Here is a 24,622-nt window from a genome sequence, read left to right as displayed (position 1 = left end):
ACTGCTTCTCAGGCGGGCCCTGTCGCGCTCGGTTCTGTCCACAAGCATGTACTTTGTCTTTGGCGCATTCACCACCAGTCCAACTTTTGTTGCTTCATGTTTCAGGCGGGTGTACAGTTCTGCCAGCTTTGCAAATGTTCGGCCGAGAATGTCCATGTCATCCGCGAAACAAATAAATTGACTGGATCTGTTGAAGATCGTACCCCGGCTGTTACACCCGGCTCTCCGCATGACACCTTCTAGCGCAATGTTGAACAACAGGCACGAAAGTCCATCACCTTGTCTTAGTCCCCGGCGCGATTCGAACGAACTGGAGTGTTCGCCCGAAATCTTCACACAGTTTTGCACACCATCCACCGTTGCTTTGATCAGTCTGGTAAGCTTCCCAGGGAAGCTGTTCTCGTCCATAATTTTCCATAGCTTGATGCGGTCTATACTGTCGTATGCCGCCTTGAAATCAACGAACAGATGATGCGCTGGGACCAAGGTTCACGGCATTTTTGAAGGATTTACCGTACAGTAAAGATCTGGTCCATTGTCGAGCGGCCGTCAACGAAGCCGGCTTGATAACTTCCCACGAACTCATTCACTAATGGGTGACAGACGACGGAAGATGATCTGAGATATCACTTTGAAGGCGGCATTGAGGATGGTGATCGCTCGAAAGTTCTCACACTCCAGCTTGTGGCCTTTCTTGTAGATAAGGCATATAACCCATTCCTTCCACTCCTCCGGTAGCTGTTCAGTTTTCCACATTCTGACTATCAGTTTGGCAGGCAAGTGGCTAGCTTTACCGGGTCCATCTTGATGAACTCAGCTCCGATACCATCCTTACCAGCTGCTTTATTGGTCTTTAGCTGTTGGATGGCATCCTTAACATCCCTCAAGGTGGGGGCTGGTTGGCTGCCATCGTCCGCTCTGACGTAGTAATCTGCGTTGAGCTTCTGATAGAACTTGCATGTTTCTTGAGAACGGCACATCTGTTCCATCTCCTCGCACTCTGCTTCTTCCAGGCGGCGTTTCTTCTCCTGAAAAAGGCGGGTCTGTCGTCTCCGCTTCCGTCTATAACGCTCCACGTTCTGCCGGGTACCTTGCTGCAGCGCGACCGCCCGTGCTGCGTCCTTCTCCTCCAGAATCTGTTTGCACTCTTCGTCGAACCAATAGTTCCGTCGACTTCGTCCCATATACCCGACGTTGTTCTCCGCTACGTCGTTAATGGCTGCTTTGACTGTATTCCAGCAGTCCTCAAGAGGGGCCCCATCGAGCTCACACTCTTCCGGCAACGCTGCCTCGAGATGCTGCGTGTATGCAGTGGCAACATCAGGTTGCTTCAGTCGCTCTAGGTCGTATCGCGGCGGTCGTCGGTACCGAACATTGTTGATGACGTTTTTTTAAAGACTGGCTTGCAGGGCCTGACACCAAACCCCTTAAATATCCGGAGATCCATTCATCCTTATTCCCGGTGGACCATGGTGCACAGTTTCACTTAGAGTCCCTCGCCGACACACAATGATGCCAAGGCGGAAAAAAGTGAAGAAAATTGAGTTGAGCGTACAGCTTCGAAAGTATTTTTCTAATTTTTCATAATGTTTGAAATGTCTTTCCTCAAAATTTCACGAAGATTGGATGAAAATTGCACGGGGTGCATCATGTGGATCCAATGGTAAATCAAAGATGTTTTTTAAAATTGCTTGTAACATGTATGGCGAAGACATGATGTTGTTCAACCTGATTTTTAACTATGAGCACGCAATCGCACGCATGCCGAATTGGGCTTATTTCAAAGCTTTTTTTTTTTTTGTTTCTTTATTGAAGAGACTTTTAAATATTTCAAAGCTTATTTATTCAGCTTTTCGGCGATATGATGATTGTTTTGCGCAAATCTGCGCAAATAGCATTTTTCTTCAAAGCATTCTTGAAGTAAACATAAGTATTAACACGCCGAATAAAGTGATCAGAAAATCGTGGGAACTAAATCTTCAAACAGCTGTATCTCAAGCGTCTTTCGACCGATTTTCACAATTTTTTTACGTATGTCTTACCTATCTCATCTAGTTTCTTCATACTGGTGAGATTCTAGGGATGCTCAATTCGTCCCAAGAGGGGCGTCAGTAAGGATGTTTTTTTATTCAAAATATAGTAAATTTTGACTTACATGACATTCTTCAGTCGGAATTTACAGGTTCAAAAAATGTTTTATAACACTATTCTAGCATTGACTATACTATGTGTCAACAAAATGTTTCTTCTGTACATCACTAGCGACTCCAAAATGACCTCTATAGTAATGAAAGATGATATGCAAATGTTGACGATGACTACGGAAACCCGCGCCAATGGAAACCCGTCATGTCCATGTAGGTCAATAGTGGCCAGGGGAATGATATTCTACTCAGTTTTACCCAAATCAGATGTTCTAGGATCTCTGGATGTTCTGGAGTTTGGATCAATCGGTCTACCTGGTCAACTGCGCTCGATAGCTATCTGAAATTGACAAGTCATGTCCACACACATCCGAAGAGTCCACGTGTATAGTTGGCAACTCAGTTATACTCCAATCAGATGTTCTAGGTTCTCCAAACTGTTCTGGAGTTTGGATTAATTGGTCTACAAGGACAACCTCGCTCGATACAAATCTGACAGCAATAACAATGTCCATACAAGTCAGTAGAGCCCATGCATACGATTTGGAACTCAGTTATACCAATATCAGATGTTCGAAGTACTCCATACTACTCTGGAGTCTATCAAGTCAACTGCGCTCAATATAACTTCGACATAAACCAATCATGTCCATACAAGTTCGTAGAGCCTATATGTGTGATTTGCAACTCTGTTATATCCAAACCAGATGTTATGATCTACCCAAAATGTTCTGGAATCAATCGGTCTACAAGGTCAACTGCGCTCGATACAAACATGATATCATACATTCATGTTAATACATGTATGAGACACCACGCTTACAAATTTCGTTTCAGGTATACCCAAACCAGATGTTCTAGGTTGTCCAAACTATTGTGAAGTTTGGAACAATTGGTTTAACAGGTCAAAATCTGACATTGACCGGTCATGTCCATACACGTCCGTCGAGCTCGCGTATATGATTCGCACCTCATCTAAACCAGAAGTTCAAAAAATTTCAAACTGTGTTGGAGTTCGTATCAATTGGTCTACCAGGAATTCCTAGAGGAACTTCCAGAAGGATTTCTGAAAGAACTTCCAAAGATATTCCAGGAATAACTTCCAAAGCTTTCCAAAAAGGAACTTCCGGAGGAATTTCAGAAGGAACTTCCGGAGGAATTTCAGAAGAAACTTTCGGAGGAATTCCGAAATAAACTTCCGCAAGAATTTTAAAATAAACTTCCGGAGAAATTCAAGAAAGAACTTCCGGCGGAATTCTAGAAGGAGCTTCCGGGGAAATTCCAGAAGGAACTTCCAGAGGAATTCCAGAAGGAAATTCAGAATGCATCTCCAGAAGAACTCCAAAAGGAACCTGGAGAATTCCTGGAAGTGTTTTCGGAGGAATTCTTCCAAATATTCCTCCAAGAATTCCTCCGGATATTCCTCTAGGAATTTTTCCGGATATTCCTCCAAATCTTTCTCCGGGATTCTTCCAGACCTACAGGAACTCCTCCGGATATTCCTCCAGGAATTCCTCCATGCATTCTTCTTAATATTTCAACAGGAACTCATCAGGAAATCCTTCGGAAGTTCCTCCAGGAATTCCTCCGGAAGTTCCTCCGGAAGTTCCTCCAGGAATTCCTCCGGAAGCTCCTCCAGGAATTCCTCCGGAAGTTCCTCCAGGAATTCCTCCGGAAGTTCCTCCAGGAATTCCTCCGGAAGTTCCTCCAGGAATTCCTCCGGAAGTTCCTCCAGGAATTCCTCCGGAAGTTCCTCCAGGAATTCCTCCGGAAGTTCCTCCAGGAATTCCTCCGGAAGTTCCTCCAGGAATTCCTCCGGAAGTTCCTCCAGGAATTCCTTCGGAAGTTCCTCCAGGAATTCCTCCGGAAGTTCCTCCGGAAGTTCCTCCAGGAATTCCTCCGGAAGTTCCTCCAGGAATTCCTCCGGAAGTTCCTCCAGGAATTCCTCCGGAAGTTCCTCCAGGAATTCCTCCGGAAGTTCCTCCAGGAATTCCTCCGGAAGTTCCTCCAGGAATTCCTCCGGAAGTTCCTCCAGGAATTCCTCCGGAAGTTCCTCCAGGAATTCCTCCGGAAGTTCCTCCAGGAATTCCTCCGGAAGTTCCTCCAGGAATTCCTCCGGAAGTTCCTCCGGAAGTTCCTCCAGGAATTCCTCCGGAAGTTCCTCCAGGAATTCCTCCGGAAGTTCCTCCAGGAATTCCTCCGGAAGTTCCTCCAGGAATTCCTCCGGAAGTTCCTCCAGGAATTCCTCCGGAAGTTCCTCCAGGAATTCTTCCGGAAGTTCCTCCAGGAATTCCTCCGGAAGTTCCTCCAGGAATTCCTCCGGAAGTTCCTCCAGGAATTCCTCCGGAAGTTCCTCCAGGAATTCCTCCGGAAGTTCCTCCAGGAATTCCTCCGGAAGTTCCTCCAAGAATTCCTCCGGAAGTTCCTCCAGGAGTTCCTCCGGAAGTTCCTCCAGGAATTCCTTCGGAAGTTCCTCCAGGAATTCCTCCGGAAGTTTCTCCAAGAATTCCTCCGGAAGTTCCTCCAGGAATTCCTCCGGAAGTTCCTCCAGGAATTCCTCCGGAAGTTCCTCCAGGAATTCCTCCGGAAGTTCCTCCAGGAATTCCTCCGAAAGTTCCTCCAGGAATTCCTCCGGAAGTCCCTCCAGGAATTCCTCCGGAAGTTCCTCCAGGAATTCCTCCGGAAGTTCCTCCAGGAATTCCTCCGGAAGTTCCTCCAGGAAGTCCCTCCAGGAATTCCTCCGGAAGTTCCTCCAGGAATTCCTCCGGAAGTTCCTCCAGGAATTCCTCCGGAAGTTCCTCCAGGAATTCCTCCGGAAGTTCCTCCAGGAATTCCTCCGGAAGTTCCTCCAGGAATTCCTCCGGAAGTTCCTCCAGGAATTCCTCCGGAAGTTCCTCCAGGAATTCCTCCGGAAGTTCCTCCAGAAATTCCCCCGGAAGTTCCTCCAGGAATTCCCCCGGAAGGTCCTCCAGGAATGCCTCCGGAAGCTCCTCCAGGAATTCCTCCGGAAGTTCCTCCAGGAATTCCTCCGGAAGTTCCTCCAGGAATTCCTCCGGAAGTTCCTCCAGGAATTCCTCCGGAAGTTCCTCCAGGAATTCCTCCGGAAGTTCCTCCAGGAATTCCTCCGGAAGTTCCTCCAGGAATTCCTCCGGAAGTTCCTCCAGGAATTCCTCCGGAAGTTCCTCCAGGAATTCCTCCGGAAGTTCCTCCAGGAATTCCTCCGGAAGTTCCTCCAGGAATTCCTCCAAAAGTTCCTCCAGGAATTCCTCCGGAAGTTCCTTCAGGAATTCCTCCGGAAGTTCCTCCAGGAATTCCTCCGGAAGTTCCTCCAGGAATTCCTCCGGAAGTTCCTCCAGGAATTCCTCCGGAAGTTCCTCCAGGAATTCCTCCGGAAGTTCCTCCAGGAATTCCTCCGGAAGTTCCTCCAGGAATTCCTCCGGAAGTTCCTCCAGGAATTCCTCCGGAAGTTCCTCCAGGAATTCCTCCGGAAGTTCCTCCAGGAATTCCTCCGGAAGTTCCTCCAGGAATTCCTCCGGAAGTTCCTCCAGGAATTCCTCCAGAAGTTCCTCCAGGAATTCCTCCAGAAGTTCCTCCAGGAATTCCTCCGGAAGTTCCTCCAGGAATTCCTCCGGAAGTTCCTCCAGGAATTCCTCCGGAGTTCCTCCAGGAATTCCTCCGGAGTTCCTCCAGGAATTCCTCCGGAAGTTCCTCCAGGAATTCCTCCGGAAGTTCCTCCAGGAATTCCTCCGGAAGTTCCTCCAGGAATTCCTCCGGAAGTTCCTCCGGAAGTTCCTCCAGGAATTCCTCCGGAAGTTCCTCCAGGAATTCCTCCGGAAGTTCCTCCAGGAATTCCTCCGGAAGTTCCTCCAGGAATTCCTCCGGAAGTTCCTCCAGGAATTCCTCCGGAAGTTCCGCCGAAAGTTCCTTCGGGAGTTCTGCCAGAAGTTCCGCCGGAAGTTGCTCCGGGAGATCCTCCGGAAGTTGCTCCGGAAGTTTTTCCGGAAGTTGCTCCGAATTTTTTTCGGAAGTTGCTCCGGAAGTTTTTCCGGAAGTTGCACCGGAAGCTGCTCCGGAAGTTCCTTCGGAAGTTGCTCCGGAAGTTCTTCCGGAAGTTGCTGCGGAAGTCCCTCCGGAAATTCTTACGGAAGATTCTCCGGAAGATCCCCCGAAGAAATTCCTTGAGGAACTTCCGAAGAAATTCCTGGAGCAACTCCCGAAGAAATTCCTGGAGGAACTTCCGAAGAAATTCCTGGAGGAACTTCCGAAGGAATTCCTGGAGGAACTTCCGAAGGAATTCCTGGAAGGACTTCCGAAGGAATTCCTGGAGGAACTTCCAAAGTTATTCCTGGAGGAACTTCCGAAGGATCTGCTTCCCCATTGTTGCCAATTCCTTTTGTTCTCCTCTTACGGCAAATTCTAAAGCAATTGTAAACTGCATAATGATGACATAATTTTAGCGACACTGACAATGTCATTCTGGTGGGCTGAATTGGGCAATTTTCTCTCTCAGAGAGGGATGCCACGTGCTTTTTAACGGAAAACCCTTCCCTCAGACCTTAAGGCTTATTTCAGGGTCATAAAATCGTCATATGTATATGATATGTTTTATACATCACTGTCTTAAAAAGCTTCTTAGCAATCTCAAGCACAAAAACCCTAAATAATCCACCTATCGGTGATGGTGCCTTTCTCGTTCATTCAAAAGAATTAAGAAATATGTAACAAAAGGTAAAAATAACATAAATATGTGGATAGGTTTTATTTTTCATATTTGTTTATACGCATTATACAATTTCTCGCCGAACGCAAGTTGTTGCAAGCAAATCGGATAGACATAAGTGCCAAAAAAAGTGATTTTGTATTGTAATAATGAAATGAGTATTTTGGCCATGACTTCTGATCCCATTGTCCGATCTGACCAAATTTTCAATAAGAAACAATGGAACAGATTTCTGCTTCCACCCTTAAAATCAATAACACAGAGATGTGTTGGCTTCACACAAAACGGACCTAATCCAGAACATCACCTAGATGAGCGACAGTTACACAGGCACAAAATGCCTCGTATGGTTGTGATAACGGTCCTTTTCTACATGTAACCGTTTGTACAGATTCCTTGTTTCATGAGGAACCAAATACTGTTGAAAAGATTGAAATCCAAGCTTCAATAAAACCACACGAGCTATTTTTGTGGCTGTGTAACTGTCGCTCATCTAGGTGCTGTTCTGCATTAGGTCCGTTTTGTGTGAAGCGAACATATCTCTGTGTTATTGATTTTAAGCGTGTTGAATGCAGTTTGTTGCGAGCGAGTCGGTTGAGGATAAGTGCCAAAATAAATGAGTGATGGGGTTTTACATGTTTTTTGTTTGAAAAAAATGTATTTTGGCCACAGCTTTTGAGCCCATAGTCCTATCCGGCCAATAGGAAACAATGGGACAATATTCCGCAGCAAATGCAACCTGTTGCAAGAAAATCGGTTGACAAAAAGTGATTGAAAAGACTTTTTTCCATGTTTTGTATGGCATCACTGTGCGACACTCGGACGATGATCAGCCGCCCATAACATGGAGAATAGACGCTGTGAGCCGATCCTGACATGGAGAACAGACGCTCAATAAGATTTGCACCTCCGGAGAAAAGCAAGCCCCCCTCTTCCCTGTCAGCGTACGACCCTAGTTCCCACCGGGGTTGGTTACCCGATCATCCCTAAGGTTGCTCGTATTCCGGCCAGCACCACGGGGAGGTAGGGATAGGAGTTGCTGGGTAAGGGGTTAGGACCGCAAGATAGGGTCTATTTTATTCCTTCAGGTACGTGAAATACCAATGGTACGCTTTACCCAGCATTTGCCGTGCCAGATGTATAAAGGGCTGGATATTGTTAAGCTTATACAACACGGCATACTGCGGTGGGCTGGACACGTTGTTTGTCTGCCGGAAGAACGCCAAGCGAAAATAATTTTTAGTAGAGAACCCGGAAGAGGCCGTAGGCTTCGTGGAAGGCCGCGTACACGACAGCTTTTTGCAGTTGAAGAGGACCTGAGGGTGCCAAACGTTCAGGACGACTGGAAGCGATTGGTCCAGGATCAAGTCCAGTGGAGAAGCATACTCCATTCGGCGTAGGTTCATCGTTGAGCTGTAGCCCATCAAGTATCAAGTAAGTATGTATTGGAAAAACTCAAATACCACCAGGATCATGGTACAGAGAATCGTTCACGATTTGACTTGCGATTTTCATCATTCCATGATTAAAACAATGAAAATTGAATCTTGTAAACAAAAAAGCCCGCTTCGATGCCTTTTGAGGCGAAATCATTTTTTTGGTGAATGAGCGATCTGATGCCATTCTGCGCAATGAACTCAAGCGCGATGCTCTCCCTGATAATCGCAAGCGCATGAGGCTTCGATGATTAGGAATTGTGTATGATTCCAACAACAAAAATGTTTTGAAAAATGAATACGGTTATCAATTCAAAAAATGAGTCACTACATGATGATCATTTGTCTTCAAAGTTCAAAATACGCTAGAGCAAAATTTCTTCGGTTCTTAGTATCCCAGGGAGGGACAAAGACTAACCGCCGTCCCCTACAGAGCAGGGATCCATTCTTACTGAAATGAACGAAACCGATACCGTCCAAGAGGTTGAATTTCGCATTAAACTTTATACGCACTCTGATAACATCGTGAGGCACAGTGATAAGACGTAACAAGATTACATATTGCTGTGTGTACTTACTGGAATTTCTTAAGCGTATCAAATGAATGCCATCGTTAACCCTTCTGTAACGCATATATTTAGGTACGAGCGCGATGGAATCCAAAATAAAGGCCGAATTAGTTCCCAGCTGGCATTTTTTGATGGCACGAATCTCAATAAATTGTTAATAAACTTAACTGAAAATCATGTTCTTACGCATAAAGATAAAAAGAGATTTCCACAGAGTCACTGTTTGATTAATTTTTGTTGAATTTTGTGCTTCTAAAATCCTTTAACAATTGCGAAATAATTATGACATGATTCACCTTATCTTATTCACCAAGTTGAAAGAATAACAAATACTATACTCCGATAGGACGATAGGAAAAATTGCTCGGTTTGTTCGAAACTAGTTTATTCATTGTGTTTAAAATTACGGGCCCAACACTATTTAGTAATCGTATCAGTGATGTTTTTATCTTTTTTAGAATTGAAAGCACCATCACCGCTAGTAAGATTAACCAGCCTTGATAAAATCATTACTCACCTAAAACAAAATTCGATAGTTCTTGGATATTCCCTTATTAGGGAAAAAATTAATCAAATGTCCTCGTTATTTCCGGAACGAAAGGGTTCACGTGGAAATACCATTTAGAACATCACATTAAATATCGCCCTTTTGACAACTAAGTCCGTAGAAATTATACACCAACAAAAATGACCATTCAAGGGTTATGCTCAGGCGGAGAGATAATGATTTCATTGAGCTACTTCGAATCGGTCGCCGTCGTCGGATGCTATTGTTGTTGATAGTGTGAATATAAACGGAGAGGAATAGATGTTGATTCCCGTCAGAATTATCAATCAAAACGGCGCAACTTGTACCGGCCGGCAGCCAGCCATTGCCAGTGTCGTTCGGAAGCAGAGCAAATCATCACCCGTGATGGTAAAACGTAATGCTTCAATCGTTCGTGGCAAACCTTTAATCAGTATTGTGCGAATTTACATCACAATTGGATCCTCACGGTGCAGCCCGAAAGCAAACAGGAGAGCAACGTGACAGTCTCCCAGCATGGTGACGATAAAGAACGATATCGAAAGCAGCGGGTCGTTCCTCCCAACCACCCAGCCAGATAAGGATGTGAATCTCAGAGACCAAGGGGTCAAACCACGCCGCCGACGGTCGTACCGTTGCACAGCGATTGTTTTGGTTGTAGTTTTGCTGCTGATGGCGCTCGGTGTCGGCGGTATACTCTTTTTCGGGCCAGCTGTGAATCGAATCCCACTGGAGGCCAAGGACGGAATGCCGAGTTCGACGCAAAGAACGCTGGTAGCAGAAGAACCACCACCACTGCCACCGTCGTTCGCCGATCCGTTCGATAGGACTTCCGACGGCCCGCAGACAGCCGTCAATCCAACGGATGGCGTTGTTGATGATGATGAGTTCGACATTGATGGACCGACGACGGCGGTGCTGGTTACGTCGTCGGTTCCAACTACGACGAAGCAGACAATGCTGTGGATCGACATAAACAGCGGATTCGGCAGCGACAGCGAAGACGATGACTACTACAGTGAAGAATACGGCAGTGGTTCAGGCTTCGGCGAACTGCGAGATTCGTGAAGTGAGCAATGAGAAAGTCACGTGCAGTGAAGGTTAGCTGAAATTTCTGTGTGATAATGAATTATTGCGAAGAAGAGTCGTTTCATGTTTCTGTGAAGAGTATGTGTATATTAGAATTAGTTCTTCGTATTTATTATATGCGTCTTATAGCTGTTCGAACAAGACAAGATAATGCTAATACTCTTGATAACGAGTGTGTTTTTTATAAATAAAGTGTTGAAATTTTTGTTCTCAATCCAATAAAAGTAATTTACATCGTCCGGCAAATATACTCATTGAAACCTGTTCACCGGAATGATCCATATTCTGGAAAGGAGTCAGGAGTCAGAAGCCAAAATTTGATCCATGTGTTGGCGGTAGAACTTACCTGATTATCACGTAGCTTTCACGGGTTGCATCGATAATAGTCACGTTATTGACTACTTAGCATTTAAATTTTAACCGTTTCAGGTCCACGGGGTCATATATGACCCAAACAATAAAAGGGTGTATAAAATCGCACGATGGATAAAAGTAAAACACTATATTTAGCAAAATTGCTTGAAATTAATATCCCTTTCAGGGAAAAATATCAGACTTGGGCAATTAAAGCCCTACGACAACCTAGAATGTCATGAACACGGTTAAGATAGGAAAGAAAAAATATTAGGTATATTGGCAGCGGATTGTACTGTTTTAAAATAAGGCTTTGTTCAAACGTATCCGTAGAGTTACTGTGATGTACAAAAAACTTTTTTTTTATCTTCCTTGGACGTCCTAGGCCATCCAAACTATCCTTGAGTTCACGACATAAAATCTACATCTGTAAAAAAATCTTTTTTTCGTTACTCAAGTATATTTCTACCGTGTTCATCACATCTCATAGAAGGAGATAAATCATGAACTACCGTGCGGTGAGATCTAGGATATTCTGGGTTATTCAAACTATTCTTGAGCTCGGGACTTGAGATGTACAGCTGCTTAGAAGCTCGTTTCGGTATTCAAAGTTTCTAAATGTATTTATGCATTTGCAGTACAGCTCTTCGATGGTCAATACACATCGTAAGATATGGAAATGCTAATATCATTTTCCAAACTTAGACGTACATGTTCATGATAGAATTAGAGGCGAAAGTATAGAATTGATAGTTTCGTAAGGATACGGCAGCCATGAAGAATGTTTTTATAGAAGTCAATTTGAAACGAGCGGAGGGCAATATTTGTGATGGCACATATCGCACGACCTTCCGTCTGGCAAACTCCCGTATGAAGGAGGAAAGAAGAATATCAGTGTGGAAGCTGATATATCTCCACTGGTTTCCACACTGATATTCACCCCTCCCCCTTCATACAGGAGTTTGGCAGAAGGAAGGTCGTGTGATATGTGCCATTACAAATATTATTCCTAACGGAACTATCAATTCTATACTTTCGCCTCTAATTCTATCATGAACATGTACCTACGTCTAAGTTTGGAAGATGATATTAGCATTTCCATATCATTGTAAATCGTTTAACTTCACGTAGAAGTAATACACTCAAAACATTAATTATCGTAAGATAGTTTTTATATATTCTGCATCATCTAAGCTTTTCAAGACTACAGTTCCTTTGAAGGCTTCTTTTGTTACTCAAAGTTTCGATATGTATCCAACAATTTGCATTACATCTCCTGTAAGACCAAAAGACATTGTATGATAGGTTTTAAATATTCTGGATTGTCCCATCTATTCTTGAGTTCGGAGCTTGCAATCAACAGTTGTGATTGTAGCGTTTCCCGCCATTCGAATTTCGATATGTCGGGACTGATTTGCGATTTGGGCGTAACTTATTTTGTAAACAAACATTGCTTCATGAATTCCGGAGAATGCAAGCGTTTTCATCCTAAACTAATTCCCTTATCTGGTAGAGGAAAGCTTAATCTATCGGATCCATACCGTGGTTTCCTCACGAAATGCTTGTTTTAGCAGGAATTCGCCTTCCAATGTTTGTTTACAAAATAAGTTACGCCCAAATCGAAAAGCGGTCCCGATGTGTTAAACCATATTTATTTCACCTTTCAGACCGCATCGTGCTTTCGTGCTGTGCGGTTCTTTCTCTCTTTGCGGAAGGAAGTTTTTAATACTACCCGAAGCTATTTTAATTTCAACGGTGCTTCTTAGCGCTATTTGTACCCACTGATCCCGTTACGATCTTTGCAAGGACCCGTGCCTTCGTTTTACGTTGGACCCGTTTGCGGAAGTAAAATTCCGACAAGCGGTGGTAATCCTGCAGGGACACCGTTCTGGGAAAAAACCTCTTAGAAGGTCACGTCTCCACGCTCAGCAATGAGTATTAATAAAAACAAGAGGAAGGGGGAGTCTTTGAATTCTCCACTTCCTTCAAGGAAACAAGGTTTCAAGACCGTCCTGCCAAAGCGCGGAAAAAATAGAAGGAAGCTGGAAAATTCAGATATTCCTTCAAACTCTAATGTCGGAAATAATTTTTCTCCTATCGAACTGAGCAATCAGTTCGATTTGATTAATGATGATATTGAGCAAATCGAATCTAGCCCAGGTGATTCGATTCATGCGAAAAAGCAAAGGATTCCGCCGATTGTGGTATCTGTTGCCGAGTTTTCTGGCTTTAGGAATGAGATTTTGAGTAACCTTCAGGGGCTCAAGGTTTCATTTCAGATTGCTAGGAAGGGTGACTGCCGCGCTTTGCTGGGATCCTTTGACGATCGCAAACGTCTTCTTTAGTATTTAACTGAGAAGCCCCATCAATTCTTCACATACGACGACAAACTGAGCGATTGTTCAAAGTCGTCTTGAAAGGTCTCCCCACTGATGACAAATCACTGGATGAGATTAAAATTGAAATTTCTCAATTACTTGGATTTTCACCAGTCCAAGTAATTAAGATGAAAAGAAATCCCACTCTGGTACTTCCCAGAGGGCATTTCTCAAGAATTTTATTTAGTTCATTTTAACAAAAGTGAACTAAATAATATGAAAAGTTTGGAAAAGGCCTGTATTATGTCTCATGTCCGTGTTACATGGGAACATTTCCGCAAAATTTCCAAAACCCCACCCAGTGCCGTAAGTGCCAAAAGTGGGGTCATGGAACCAAACATTGTCACATGGATGCTAAATGCATGATTTGTGGTGGAACCTCTCACGCCAAGGACGCATGTCCTGTGAGAGAAGATTCCAATAAATTTAAATGTGCAAATTGTGGGGGCAATCATAAATCCAATTTCTGGGAATGCCCTTCACGCAAAAAAGTTTTGAATTCCCGTGCAAAATTGATGACGGGAAATTCCAATCGGATCCCAGATTCGACGGGTAGAAATTTTTCAAACGCTCAAATTTCGAAACCGGTTACCGGTCGAGCAATTCATACCCACCACAATTCACAAACAAATTTTGCCGCTCGTCAACGGGTAGCAAGCACTTCGCTGCTGGTAGACAAAATTTCTCTTCTCAAAATGAGGTTTATACCCATGTCCCAACGGAAAATAACGGTCATGTTGCCGATTCAGGTAGCATGACTGCTTCCGATTTTGATTTTTTAACTGAACAATTGCATCACATGATTGATGCAATGTTCAAAGCAAATACCATTCCTGAAGCTGTTCAGGTTGGTATAAAGTACACACAAAAAATTGTTATCGGACTCCGTTTCAATGGATCCAAATAATTGTGTGAAAGTTCTAAATTGGAATGCCCGCTCTCTAAAGGGTAAGGAAGATGAATTATTCAACTTCCTTTCAGTTCATAATGTGCATATTGCCATTATAACTGAAACGTATTTAAAACCAGGACTCTCCATTAAAAGAGATCCAAACTATTTTATCTACAGAAATGATCGTCTTGACAGCGCCTGTGGTGGGGTCGCCATTGTCATTAATAGACGTATCAAACATAAATTATTTTCTTCATTTGAAACCAAAGTTTTTGAAACCTTGGGAGTTTCTGTTGAAACAAATTTTGGACAATTTTCCTTCATTGCAGCCTACTTGCCTTTTCAATGCAATGGGCAGCAAAAGAATTTGTTGAAAGCTGATCTTCAAATTCTGACTCGCAACAAATCAAAATTCTTCGTAATTGGTGACTTCAATGCCAAACACCGTTCATGGAATAATGCTCAAAGCAATTCCAATGGTAAAATTTTATTTGAAGATTGTTCTGCAGGATATTATACTATTCAATATCCCAATGGACCAACTTGTTTTTCTTCCAGTCGAAATCCTTCTACAATTGATTTAGTTTTAACGGATTCAAGTCACCTGTGTGGCCAATTGGTAACTCATGCTGACTTTGACTCTGATCATCTTCCTGTGACATTTGAAATCTCACAAGAAGCCATTTATAATCCAATCAGCTCTACTTTTTCATTATCATAGAGCTGAATGGGATTTATATAAAACGTATGTCGATAGGAATTTTGATGTTGATATTCCTCTCGATACCAAAAGTGATATTGATAATGCTCTCGTATCTTTGACAAATTTAATTGTCGAAGCCAGAGGCATTGCAATTCCTAAATGTGAAACTAAATTCAACTCCATTATTATTGACGACGATCTTCAGCTACTGATCCGTCTTAAAAATGTGAGAAGAAGGCAATACCAAAGAACTCGCGATCCCGCGTTGAAAGTTATTTGGCGGGATTTGCAAAATGAAATTAAAAACGTTTCGCTATTCTGAGAAATACCAACTTTGAGAATAATGTCTCGAAGTTGGATCCCAGTTCGAAACCCTTTTGAAATTAACAAAAATTCTTAAAAACCTCAAAAGCCAATTCCAGCGCTTAAAGAGGGAAATAAAATTTTATTAACAAATGGCGAAAAGGATCAAAACTTACTCAGCAGTTTGAGAGTGCCCATAATTTTAGTCTAGGTCTCACTAGTCCAATTGAGGATCAGGTTACACGGAGCTTCGAAGACATTCTCAATCAAGAGAATGTTTTTGACCCTTCGTTGGGAACTAATTTGGATGAAGTGAGATCTATTACTAGAAAATTTAAAAATATGAAAGCCCCGGGTGATGATGGTATTTTCTACATACTTATCAAAAAACTTCCTGAGAGCTCTTTATTCTTTTTGGTTAATTTATTTAACAAATGTTTTCAATTGGCATACTTCCCAGATAAATGGAAAAACGCCAAAGTTGTTCCAATTTTGAAGCCGGACAAAAATCCAGCTGAGGCTGCTAGTTATCACTCTTATCGGTCAATCACTTTGCTTTCTTCAATATGCAAACTGTTTTAAAAGATTAGTTTAAATAGAATGATGGTTCATATTAATGACAATTCTATTTTTGCTGATGAGCAATTTGGTTTTCGCCATGGGCATTCAACCACCCATCAGTTATTAAGAGTAACAAATTTAATTCGGCTCAACAAATCTGAAGGATATTCGACTGGAATTGCTCTTCTTGATATAGAGAAAGCATTTGACAGTGTTTGGCATGAAGGTTTGATTGTAAAATTGATGAATTTTAATTTTCCTCTGTACATCATTAAACTGATCCAAAATTATTTATCAGATCGCTCACTGCAGGTAAACTATCAGAATTCTAAATCTGATAGATTACCTGTAAGGGCTGGTGTCCCCCAAGGCAGCATACTGGGGCCCATATTGTATAACATTTTTACTTCTGACTTACCTGATTTACCACCAGGGTGTCAAAAATCTTTGTTTGTTGCAGATGACACAGGTCTCTCAGCCAAAGGGCGAAGCCTTCGTGTCATTTGTAGTAGATTGCAAAAAAGTTTGGATATTTTCTCCACTTACTTGCAAAAATGGAAAATTTCCCCGAATGCTTCCAAAACTCAGCTTATAATTTTCCCACATAAGCCGAGAGCTTCTTATTTGAAACCTTCTAGCAGACATATTGTCACTATGAATGGGGTTCCAATTAATTGGTCTAGCGAAGCTAAATATTTAGGACTTCTGCTAGATCAAAAATTAACTTTTAAAAATCACATTGAAGGCCTTCAAGCCAAATGTAACAAATATATTAAGTGTCTATATCCACTTATAAACAGAAAATCAAAACTTTGTCTTAAGAACAAACTTTTGATTTACAAACAAATTTTTAGACCTGCCATGTTGTATTCTTCTTCTTCTTCTTCCATGTTGTATGCTGTGCCAATATGGACTAGTTGCTGCAATACCAGAAAGAAGGCACTCCAGAGGATTCAAAATAAAATTTTGAAAATGATTCTGAAGTTGCCTCCGTGGTATAGTACCAATGAACTTCATAGAATTTCTAATATTGAGACATTGCAACAAATGTCCAACAAAATAATTTCCAATTTTAGACAAAAATCGTAAGAATCTTCTATTGCAACGATTAGCTCCTTGTATCCTTAGTATAAAATAGGTTAAGTTTAGTTTAAGTTGAAAAGATTGTAATTCCTACATGGTTCAATTCAACCAGAGGAAAAATTCTGCCAGAGGCAATTGAAATGTATTAATAATAACTAAAAAGTAACATAGCAAATAAGGATGATAGTGTTAAGAAAACACGGAACACCTAGTCTAAGAGATGAATGCATGTATTAGATAATTAGCAAATAAATTTAGTTAAAAAAAAAAAAAAAAAAAAAAGGGGTGTGATGTCATATGCGCCTGGTACACGGTCAAAAAAAGAAACCCAACCATGCTTTCGCTCATCTATAGATTCTACTATCCATAGTTTTTCCCAACTCAGATTTTACGTTAAAAAAAAATTTCACCTTTTGGAAGTTATTATCCTTGTATATAACGGCTGATTGTTTTAATATAGTATAGATCACAAAAACTGTTCTAGGGTTTGGGACTTCAGATCTAGTGCAACTAAAAGCCTTTTTCGTTTTTTGTATGTATACAACCATGAGTATTACATTACATCTACGATCTTGTCTCTCAAAGTCTCGAAATATGGTCAAACTTGTTCATAACATCATTTTTTAATTATTGGCATTACATCCCCACACTGGGACAGAACCGCCTCGCAGCTTAGTGTTCATTAAGCACTTCCACAGTTATTAACTGCGAGGTTTCTAAGCCAAGTTACCATTTTTGCATTCGTATATCAGGGAATCAATATACGAGCAACGCCTAACAATATACTCTTTGTCATCAACAGAGTTTGTTACTGACAAACACACCTAACGACAAACCTTTATCAAAACGCGAACACAATATGACAATAATCATTTGCCTTGCATGCTCTGATATTTCCGAAAATACTATGCTAATTTTGTAATCATTGTTCGATTCTCGAATATTTCCATAAAAGCAGTAACTATGATGGCATAAAACCGAAATTTGCTCTAGAAATAATGCAAAATAACGGGATGAAAAGTAAGCAACAAGATTGTCTTCTTTTTTGTTGCTGACAAAAATTTTCGGATCTTTGTCATTATTATCTCCGACAAAAACAAAGCTTTGTCGTTGGTTCTCTTTTGTCGCTTGTTTCACAAGCGTATTCCAAAAAAAAATATTCCCTGATCATGAGGCTAAAACGACGATTCTTCTATGCCCAGGGAAGTCGAGATAATTTCCAATCCGAAAATTGCCTAGACCGGCACCGGGAATCGAACCCAGCCTTCCTCAGCATGGTCTTGCTTTGTAGCCACGCGTCTTACCGCACGGCTAAGGAGGGTCATCACATCTATTGGAAGGTAAAAAATACAGCTAGATTGTTCTGGGACAGTCTGAGTAATCAAAACTGTTCTTGAGTTCGTGACTTTCGATCAACAGTTGACAGTGATTTTTTCCCTATGCTAAATTTTGCCACGTGTTTAACCACACCCATTACATCACCTGGAATCATAACAACATCGCCAGATAGTTTAGATGTTCTTTATCATCCAAACTATACTTTTATTCGGGACTAGAAATATACAGTTGCTAAGAATTATTTTTTCAAAGCTGCTATATGTATGTGGCAACAGCCTTTCCAAAGGTTGAAACTGCTTTTGTAAACAAGAGATTCTCATGTCGCTGGTGGGCTAACTTGAGCCCACACATGCAATCCAACACCCCATATGGAAGCAGCGAATCCTCTGCTGTCATTAAATGGCGCTGGATCGCGTGGGCGGGCACAAATTAGCCCACCAATGACGTGGGTAGTTCTTGTTTACAGTAGTTCTTGTTTGTTCCTTTTGAAATGTTGATGAAGATATATTGGAGTTTTGAGTGATGGAAACCCCAAGTAACCATTAGCACTACATTTCGCCTTTTCGGCATTATAAAGATAGTTTTTTTTTTGTACAGGCATACCTCGATAGTACGTACCCTCGATAGTGCGTACCCTCGATAGTACGTACCCTCGATAGTACGTACCCTCGATTGTACGTACATTTTACCTCGATAGTACGTACACAAAAAAAAAATTTTTTTTCGTTCAATTTTCTGTACGATTTTAGTAAAAAAATTAATATCCTTTTATCATGGCACATGCGGGGGTCCTTCATATGTTACGTAATAATTTCACAACTGATTTAAACACCATCGTGAGCTTATAACGAATTTAGTAGCAAAACTTTGAAAAAGCAGCGTGTCATAAATGTTTCCCAGTCTTACATAACACATATTATACTATCATTTTAAACAATTGAAGGAACATCTGAAACAGCTGAGCGATGCGGAGCGCGTCCAAGCTCTCATAGAGCTGAATATCAGCAAGAGGAATTCTTTTGTCTTGGACGCGTTCGCACACGCACTCGCGTGAATATGTCATCGGCATAAGAGTGTTATCAGCAATAATTGATTAGCTATCCACTTAATTAAACAGTTATTATGTTTGTGAATTATTTTATCTATCAAGGAAATTAGTTCTAGTTCTAGAACCCTTCCCCATGCATTAGTTCACCTGATAGACCAGAAAATATTTCCCCGAGGAGTAAATTAATTCCATCATGGGAATGGTGATTCATAAAATTGAATTTTCGGCAAGATACTTTACTGTTTAATTAAGTTTACATTAAGTTTGGTTCCATTCTATCCACTTGTCGGTAACATTATTTTTTTCTTGAGAAACAAATTAGCACTAAAATGAGGAAAATTTTTGGTCGAAAATTTCCTCTGAGACGTCTTACTGGGATTTCCGAAGAAGTTTATCCTGGAACAGTAGTTCTCCTAAGGGTTCTTCCTGGGATACCTTGGTAGTTCGGTCCAAAATTCCATACATGATTTAACTTGATATTCTATCTAGACCTGTGTTATGAACGTAAATCCCTCTGATTCAGTTGCAACAGCGTCTTCTTGGACGACATGCTCCGTGTACGGCTGGCAAACTGCTTCGAATGGAATTATGCTACGGTATCATCAAAGGCCTGGTGCAGAGGTTTCTACTATATTCAGAGTCCCGCCAGTAAACCTTCCCAAAAAAAAAAGAATTCTTTGGAAAATCTTCGAGAATACCTTCAGAAACTCCTTTGAAAAATCTATTCGGGATTCCTTTGGTTGTTCTTTCAAGAAGTTCTTCAGCAAAAACTCTTCACAAATCACTATTTATTGAAGAAACCATACGAAAAATCGTCCGGAAATTCGAAATCCGAAATTCATCTGGGAACAAAAATTAAATTTCATCAAAACCAGTGCTGGAAATAGCTTCACGAGTAAGAAAAGAGTGTAATTCGCGTGAACCTACTGCACTACCTGAATTTTTTCAAACGCTTGCTTTGTTCGCGAGTACGGGCAGAGCAAAGACAAAAAGCAGGACAGTATTTTTTCGCGAGAAAAAATCAAGATCACGAGTATTTGTGGTTACTTCGAATAAAATGGACAAATCTCACTTAACATAAACGCAAAAACAAATGTGTTCTTGCTCGAACATCCGTGAGAATCATGTTCCGAGGTTGGTTTATGACATTTGGCAAATTAACCCAAATGACTCGCGAAGCTCTACGAACATTTTTCGGGGTTCGCTTTTCTGTTTTCTCTGCGAGTAATAGGTAGGCAAGAAAAGGCAAAACAAGTTTTCCCGAAAATTTGGAAGGCCTAATTCTTGTTTTCTGAACAAGGTTCACAGATTTCCACCACTGGTCAAAACTCTTTCGGAATTACCTACAAAAATTCCCCTTGAAATTCCTCTGAAAATTATTTAAGAGATTCTCCCGGATGATCCTGCAGCCATTCTCAAAATTTCTACGGTACTTCGCTTAAAATTTCTATAAAAAATCATCCGAGTATTTTCCGAGATTTTTTTTCCATGAATTCGCAGCAATATCTTAAAACAACAACCCCGAAAATTCTTCGAGAATTCTCACACTTTTTATTCCAGAAATTCCTCCATGTATTCTCCCAAAAAATCCGTTAATAATTTCCCCGGAAATTACTTCAAGAACTTCTTCAGAAATCTCTTTTAAAGTTCCCCCGAAAAGTTATTCAAGAATTATCCGGGATTTCGTATCGGAGTTCCCACAGAATTTTCTCAAATTATTCTGCAGAAAATTCCTTCAAGAACTGCTCTGGGAAGTTCCTTTTTCAGGAAGAATAGGAGTATCCGAAAGGATTTCCTGAAGAATTTCCTAAAGTAATTTTTGAAAAAAATCGAGTTGGATTTCTTGGTTTGAGTTTAAGTTTAGAAAAATCTTGATGGATTTACCTATGGATTTCCTGGAGATACTCTCGAAAAAAAATCCTAGAAGAATATCTAAAATAAATCTTATATATAAAAATGAAATGGTCTGTGTTCGTATCCGCATAACTCGAAAACGGCTGGATGGGTTTTTTTCATTTCTTCAGCAGAAATATTTGTTATTTATAGTTTCCGACGGGTTTATATGATATTTTCTAATGCGAAAATTACGAGTGAAGTTGAGCAAATCGTGAAAAACTAAAATAGAAATTCGTATGGGAATTTCGCATGGGTATTTACGCCTACTATGCAGGACAACGTCTGCTGGGTCGACTAGTCTAGGATAAATATGAAAATAAGAAGTTTTTTGAATGAATTTCCTAAGGAATTTTCAGAGGAAAATATTTTTGAATGTCAAAATAAATTTCAAATAAAGTTTTAAAATAATTTCAAACTAAAATACGGAAAAACTCTAGTAGAATTTCAGAGGGTGTTCTTGGAGTAATTCCTTAGTTTCCTGAAAAACAAACCCACATTTTCAGAAAAAAGTATCTTTATGTTTGACCGAGAATGTGTTGAAACGTGGCTATGTTGCCAAAAATTATCCCACGTCGCACTTTTTGGCCAGAGATCCACGCCACGATCCACGACAGACACCACCTCAATTCATCAAGCTGATGTGACGCTCAGTGTTCTCAGAATATACATCTGTTACAGCCTTTCAGTCCATTATTGTCTGTTTTTGCTTTGCTAAGCAAACTTTTAAAATCTGTACGGATAATTTGCAGACACCCTGTATGTACGAGAAAATTAAAATAAATTAGAAAATTAGAAATCAGTTTATTTGTTATCTTTATACTCATCTTAGTGTAATGTATTTATGTTAATTACGATTACGATTACGATTACGATTAAAATTACGAATTATAATGAAGATTCCTCCTAATCAACGCGATGCGTTTGTTGCTATAGCTAACAGTTTGTCGCTTTGGTGAGGAAGCGTCAATGGAGCCAATAGAATCACAACGACAGTGACAGTTAGGGACAAGCTTAAAGCTTTTCATTTACATAAAATCTATAGGTGGAATCCATAAAATACGTCACGTAAAAATGTTGTGATCCACCTCCAATCGTCACTTTTTGTAGTTACATGCATAATTATGCATGATGTGTAACATATTTTTATAACGTTACGAATATCACGTAATTTATGGATGTTCCGAAGCATTAACATACAATATTTCTTAAAAACAATAGCCTCACATTTGCAAGGACGATTATTTTGCGCAATGCTACATGTAGGCACCATTTCAAGAAAAATCTTAGTCATGCTGGTCCGTTGTGTACTATATCATATATAAATTTGCTTAGAATACAGAGCCTTCTATCGAAATTTTGGCTTCCGAGCGGTTTTATAAACATTACACCACTCCCAAATAAATAGAAAGGCAAAAAAAATTTTTTTTTGTTCGGTATTTTTTTGCTTCGATAGTACGTACACTAAAATTACGGAGGTGTACGTACTATCGAGGTATGCCTGTATTTCATTTATTTGGGAGGCTCGAGACGCCAATATAGGCTTAACGGAGCCGAATCTCTTTAATTTAAATGTGTAACATAACATATTTAAACTTTAATTACCTATCTGGGACATCCCCATACACACTTTCTTTTTTTCATTCTGTTTCCGAGCAGGCAGCCGTCGCTTTGAAGTTTCTCCGGTGCTACTGTTCATGTCGATTGAATTCGAACTGGATGTCGATGTATTGTCGTTAATGTCATCATGCACTGGTCTATTCTCTTCTGATTCTGTTTCGGCTTGAAGAAGGCTTTCAGTGTTTTCGGCGTTCTCCAACTCGGCAGGGGAGGATGATGTTAAATGCTCGATCAGTGGTGGAAAGTTTTCGTCATTTAGTCCTATTGCTTTCGAGGATGATGTTTCAGTTGTCGGTTTTAGTAATGCGGCAGCATACTCCGAACATCGCTGCTTGGGATGAGCCGCGGCACCGCATTTTTTACATGTGACTTTCTGTCCACCATAAGTACACAGGGACTTTTCTCCTGCTATCGTAATATAAGACGGGATTGGGCATTTCAGTCTCATTTGCAGGGTGCGTACTCCGTTGTACACTCCAGGAAAGTAGTGCTTCCAGCGTTCTCGGGCTACGGTGAATACATCTCCAAACTGTTGCATGTAATCGTGAACCACAGTATTCGGCATGGATGTAGGCAGATCGTGAACTCGAACAGTTGTCGCGTCTATATCGATGTGCACCGGGATGAGAAAACGAGCTTCATCTACCACAATGAAATGCTTATTATTGTGTTCTCTGTCGTACCGAAATGCGACTTCATGACTTAGCATTTCAATATACACACATTTGTCGATATTGTGGAATTGAATATGCTTGACATCAGATAGCTTCAATTTAATTTCTTCCATTAGAAATTTATGTACTTTTCCAGCTTCAGGACGCATTGGAAGTACACTGAAATCCACGACCAACGTATTCTTTCGAATAGTCATTTTCACAAACAGCGCGAGGGATATATAAAGCGATAAAAGTAACACGTCCGTTGAATGTGTGCTCTGGCTGCCAACTGATAAAGATAGTTAAGCTAGTATAAAGCATGTTTGCACTGTGACAGCGTTACGGTTGCAAGTACTGATTTTTTAAATGCTCACGGTTACTTGGAATATCTACTGGTGTGGCTGTAGATAGCAAGTTCTGGACTCAAGGATATCCCAAAACCATCTTACCGTGTCCTTGATCTTCAAAAATGTATTATGGATATGATTGAACACATATCCAAGCTTGAAGCGACCACAAAATCTAGAGTGATGGTTGCAGATCGCAAGTTATGAACTCATAAACGGTTTGGAGAACCCGGAATACACCAAAACCATTTTACCATGTCTCCTGGTTTTCTGGAGTATGCTATGGCCAAGGTTGAATACATATCCAGGCTTCTAGTGGCCACGGCACTGTAGATCGCAAGTTCTGAACTCAAGGACAGTTTGGATGATCCAGTACATCTCGAAATAAATATTTTTCAATTTGTTCTGTCATTTCTCCATTATTAATCACGAAAACAAATGGAAAATATCAAATTTACTGGGTAATACCGCTTCGAAAAATTTGGGCCTGAAAGGGTTAAACGAAAAGAGACAAGAACAGATTTGTTTCATTCCTGGGTAAAAATGAATAATGCGATTAAGGTTGGCGTTGACGTTGATTCAACGTTCTTCATTTACGTTGACGTTGATTTGTCAAAAATTCAACACAACGCCGTCGACGTTGAATCTTTGAAAAGTTAACGTTAAGGACACTCCTCACGGAGTCCAAGTTTCAAAGTGCTCGTGTTTTCGGGGGCACACCACTCGTTATGGATGTGGTGAACAACTGCCATTTTTGTTGATTTAGCTTTGCTGCGTCGCAGCATGCGTGAAATAATAAAAATGACAGTTGTGCGTTGCTTCCGTATCGAGTGGTGTGGCCCCGAAAACGCGAGCATGGATTCCGTGACGAGTGATCTTAACGGCGTTACTGTTAGAATAATACTTCAACGTTTTAAGCAAGTCCAAAGAATAAAACAAACATAATAACTATTGGAAATATC

General features: G+C 41.0%; 1 protein-coding gene across 1 annotated transcript; it reads left to right on the top strand.

Annotated features, from left to right (window-relative positions):
• Window positions 1-9,669: 9,669 nt before the first annotated feature.
• Window positions 9,670-10,748, top strand: LOC134223288 (uncharacterized). The gene has a single exon (XM_062702439.1). The coding sequence runs from the start codon at window positions 9,912-9,914 to the stop codon at window positions 10,461-10,463; it is 552 nt and encodes a 183-aa protein (XP_062558423.1). The 5' UTR covers window positions 9,670-9,911; the 3' UTR covers window positions 10,464-10,748.
• The last annotated feature ends 13,874 nt before the right edge of the window (window positions 10,749-24,622 follow it).

Source organism: Armigeres subalbatus, chromosome 3, assembly GCF_024139115.2.
Source record: "Armigeres subalbatus isolate Guangzhou_Male chromosome 3, GZ_Asu_2, whole genome shotgun sequence".
In the NCBI taxonomy this organism is placed as follows: domain Eukaryota; kingdom Metazoa; phylum Arthropoda; class Insecta; order Diptera; family Culicidae; genus Armigeres; species Armigeres subalbatus.
Note: the sequence above shows the minus strand (reverse complement) of the source record. Positions and strands in the feature narration are given on the sequence as shown.

Excerpts from the sequence above, each read along its gene's own strand:
- LOC134223288 (XM_062702439.1), top strand. The coding sequence starts at position 9,912 with ATGGTGACGATAAAGAACGATATCGAAAGCAGCGGGTCGTTCCTCCCA.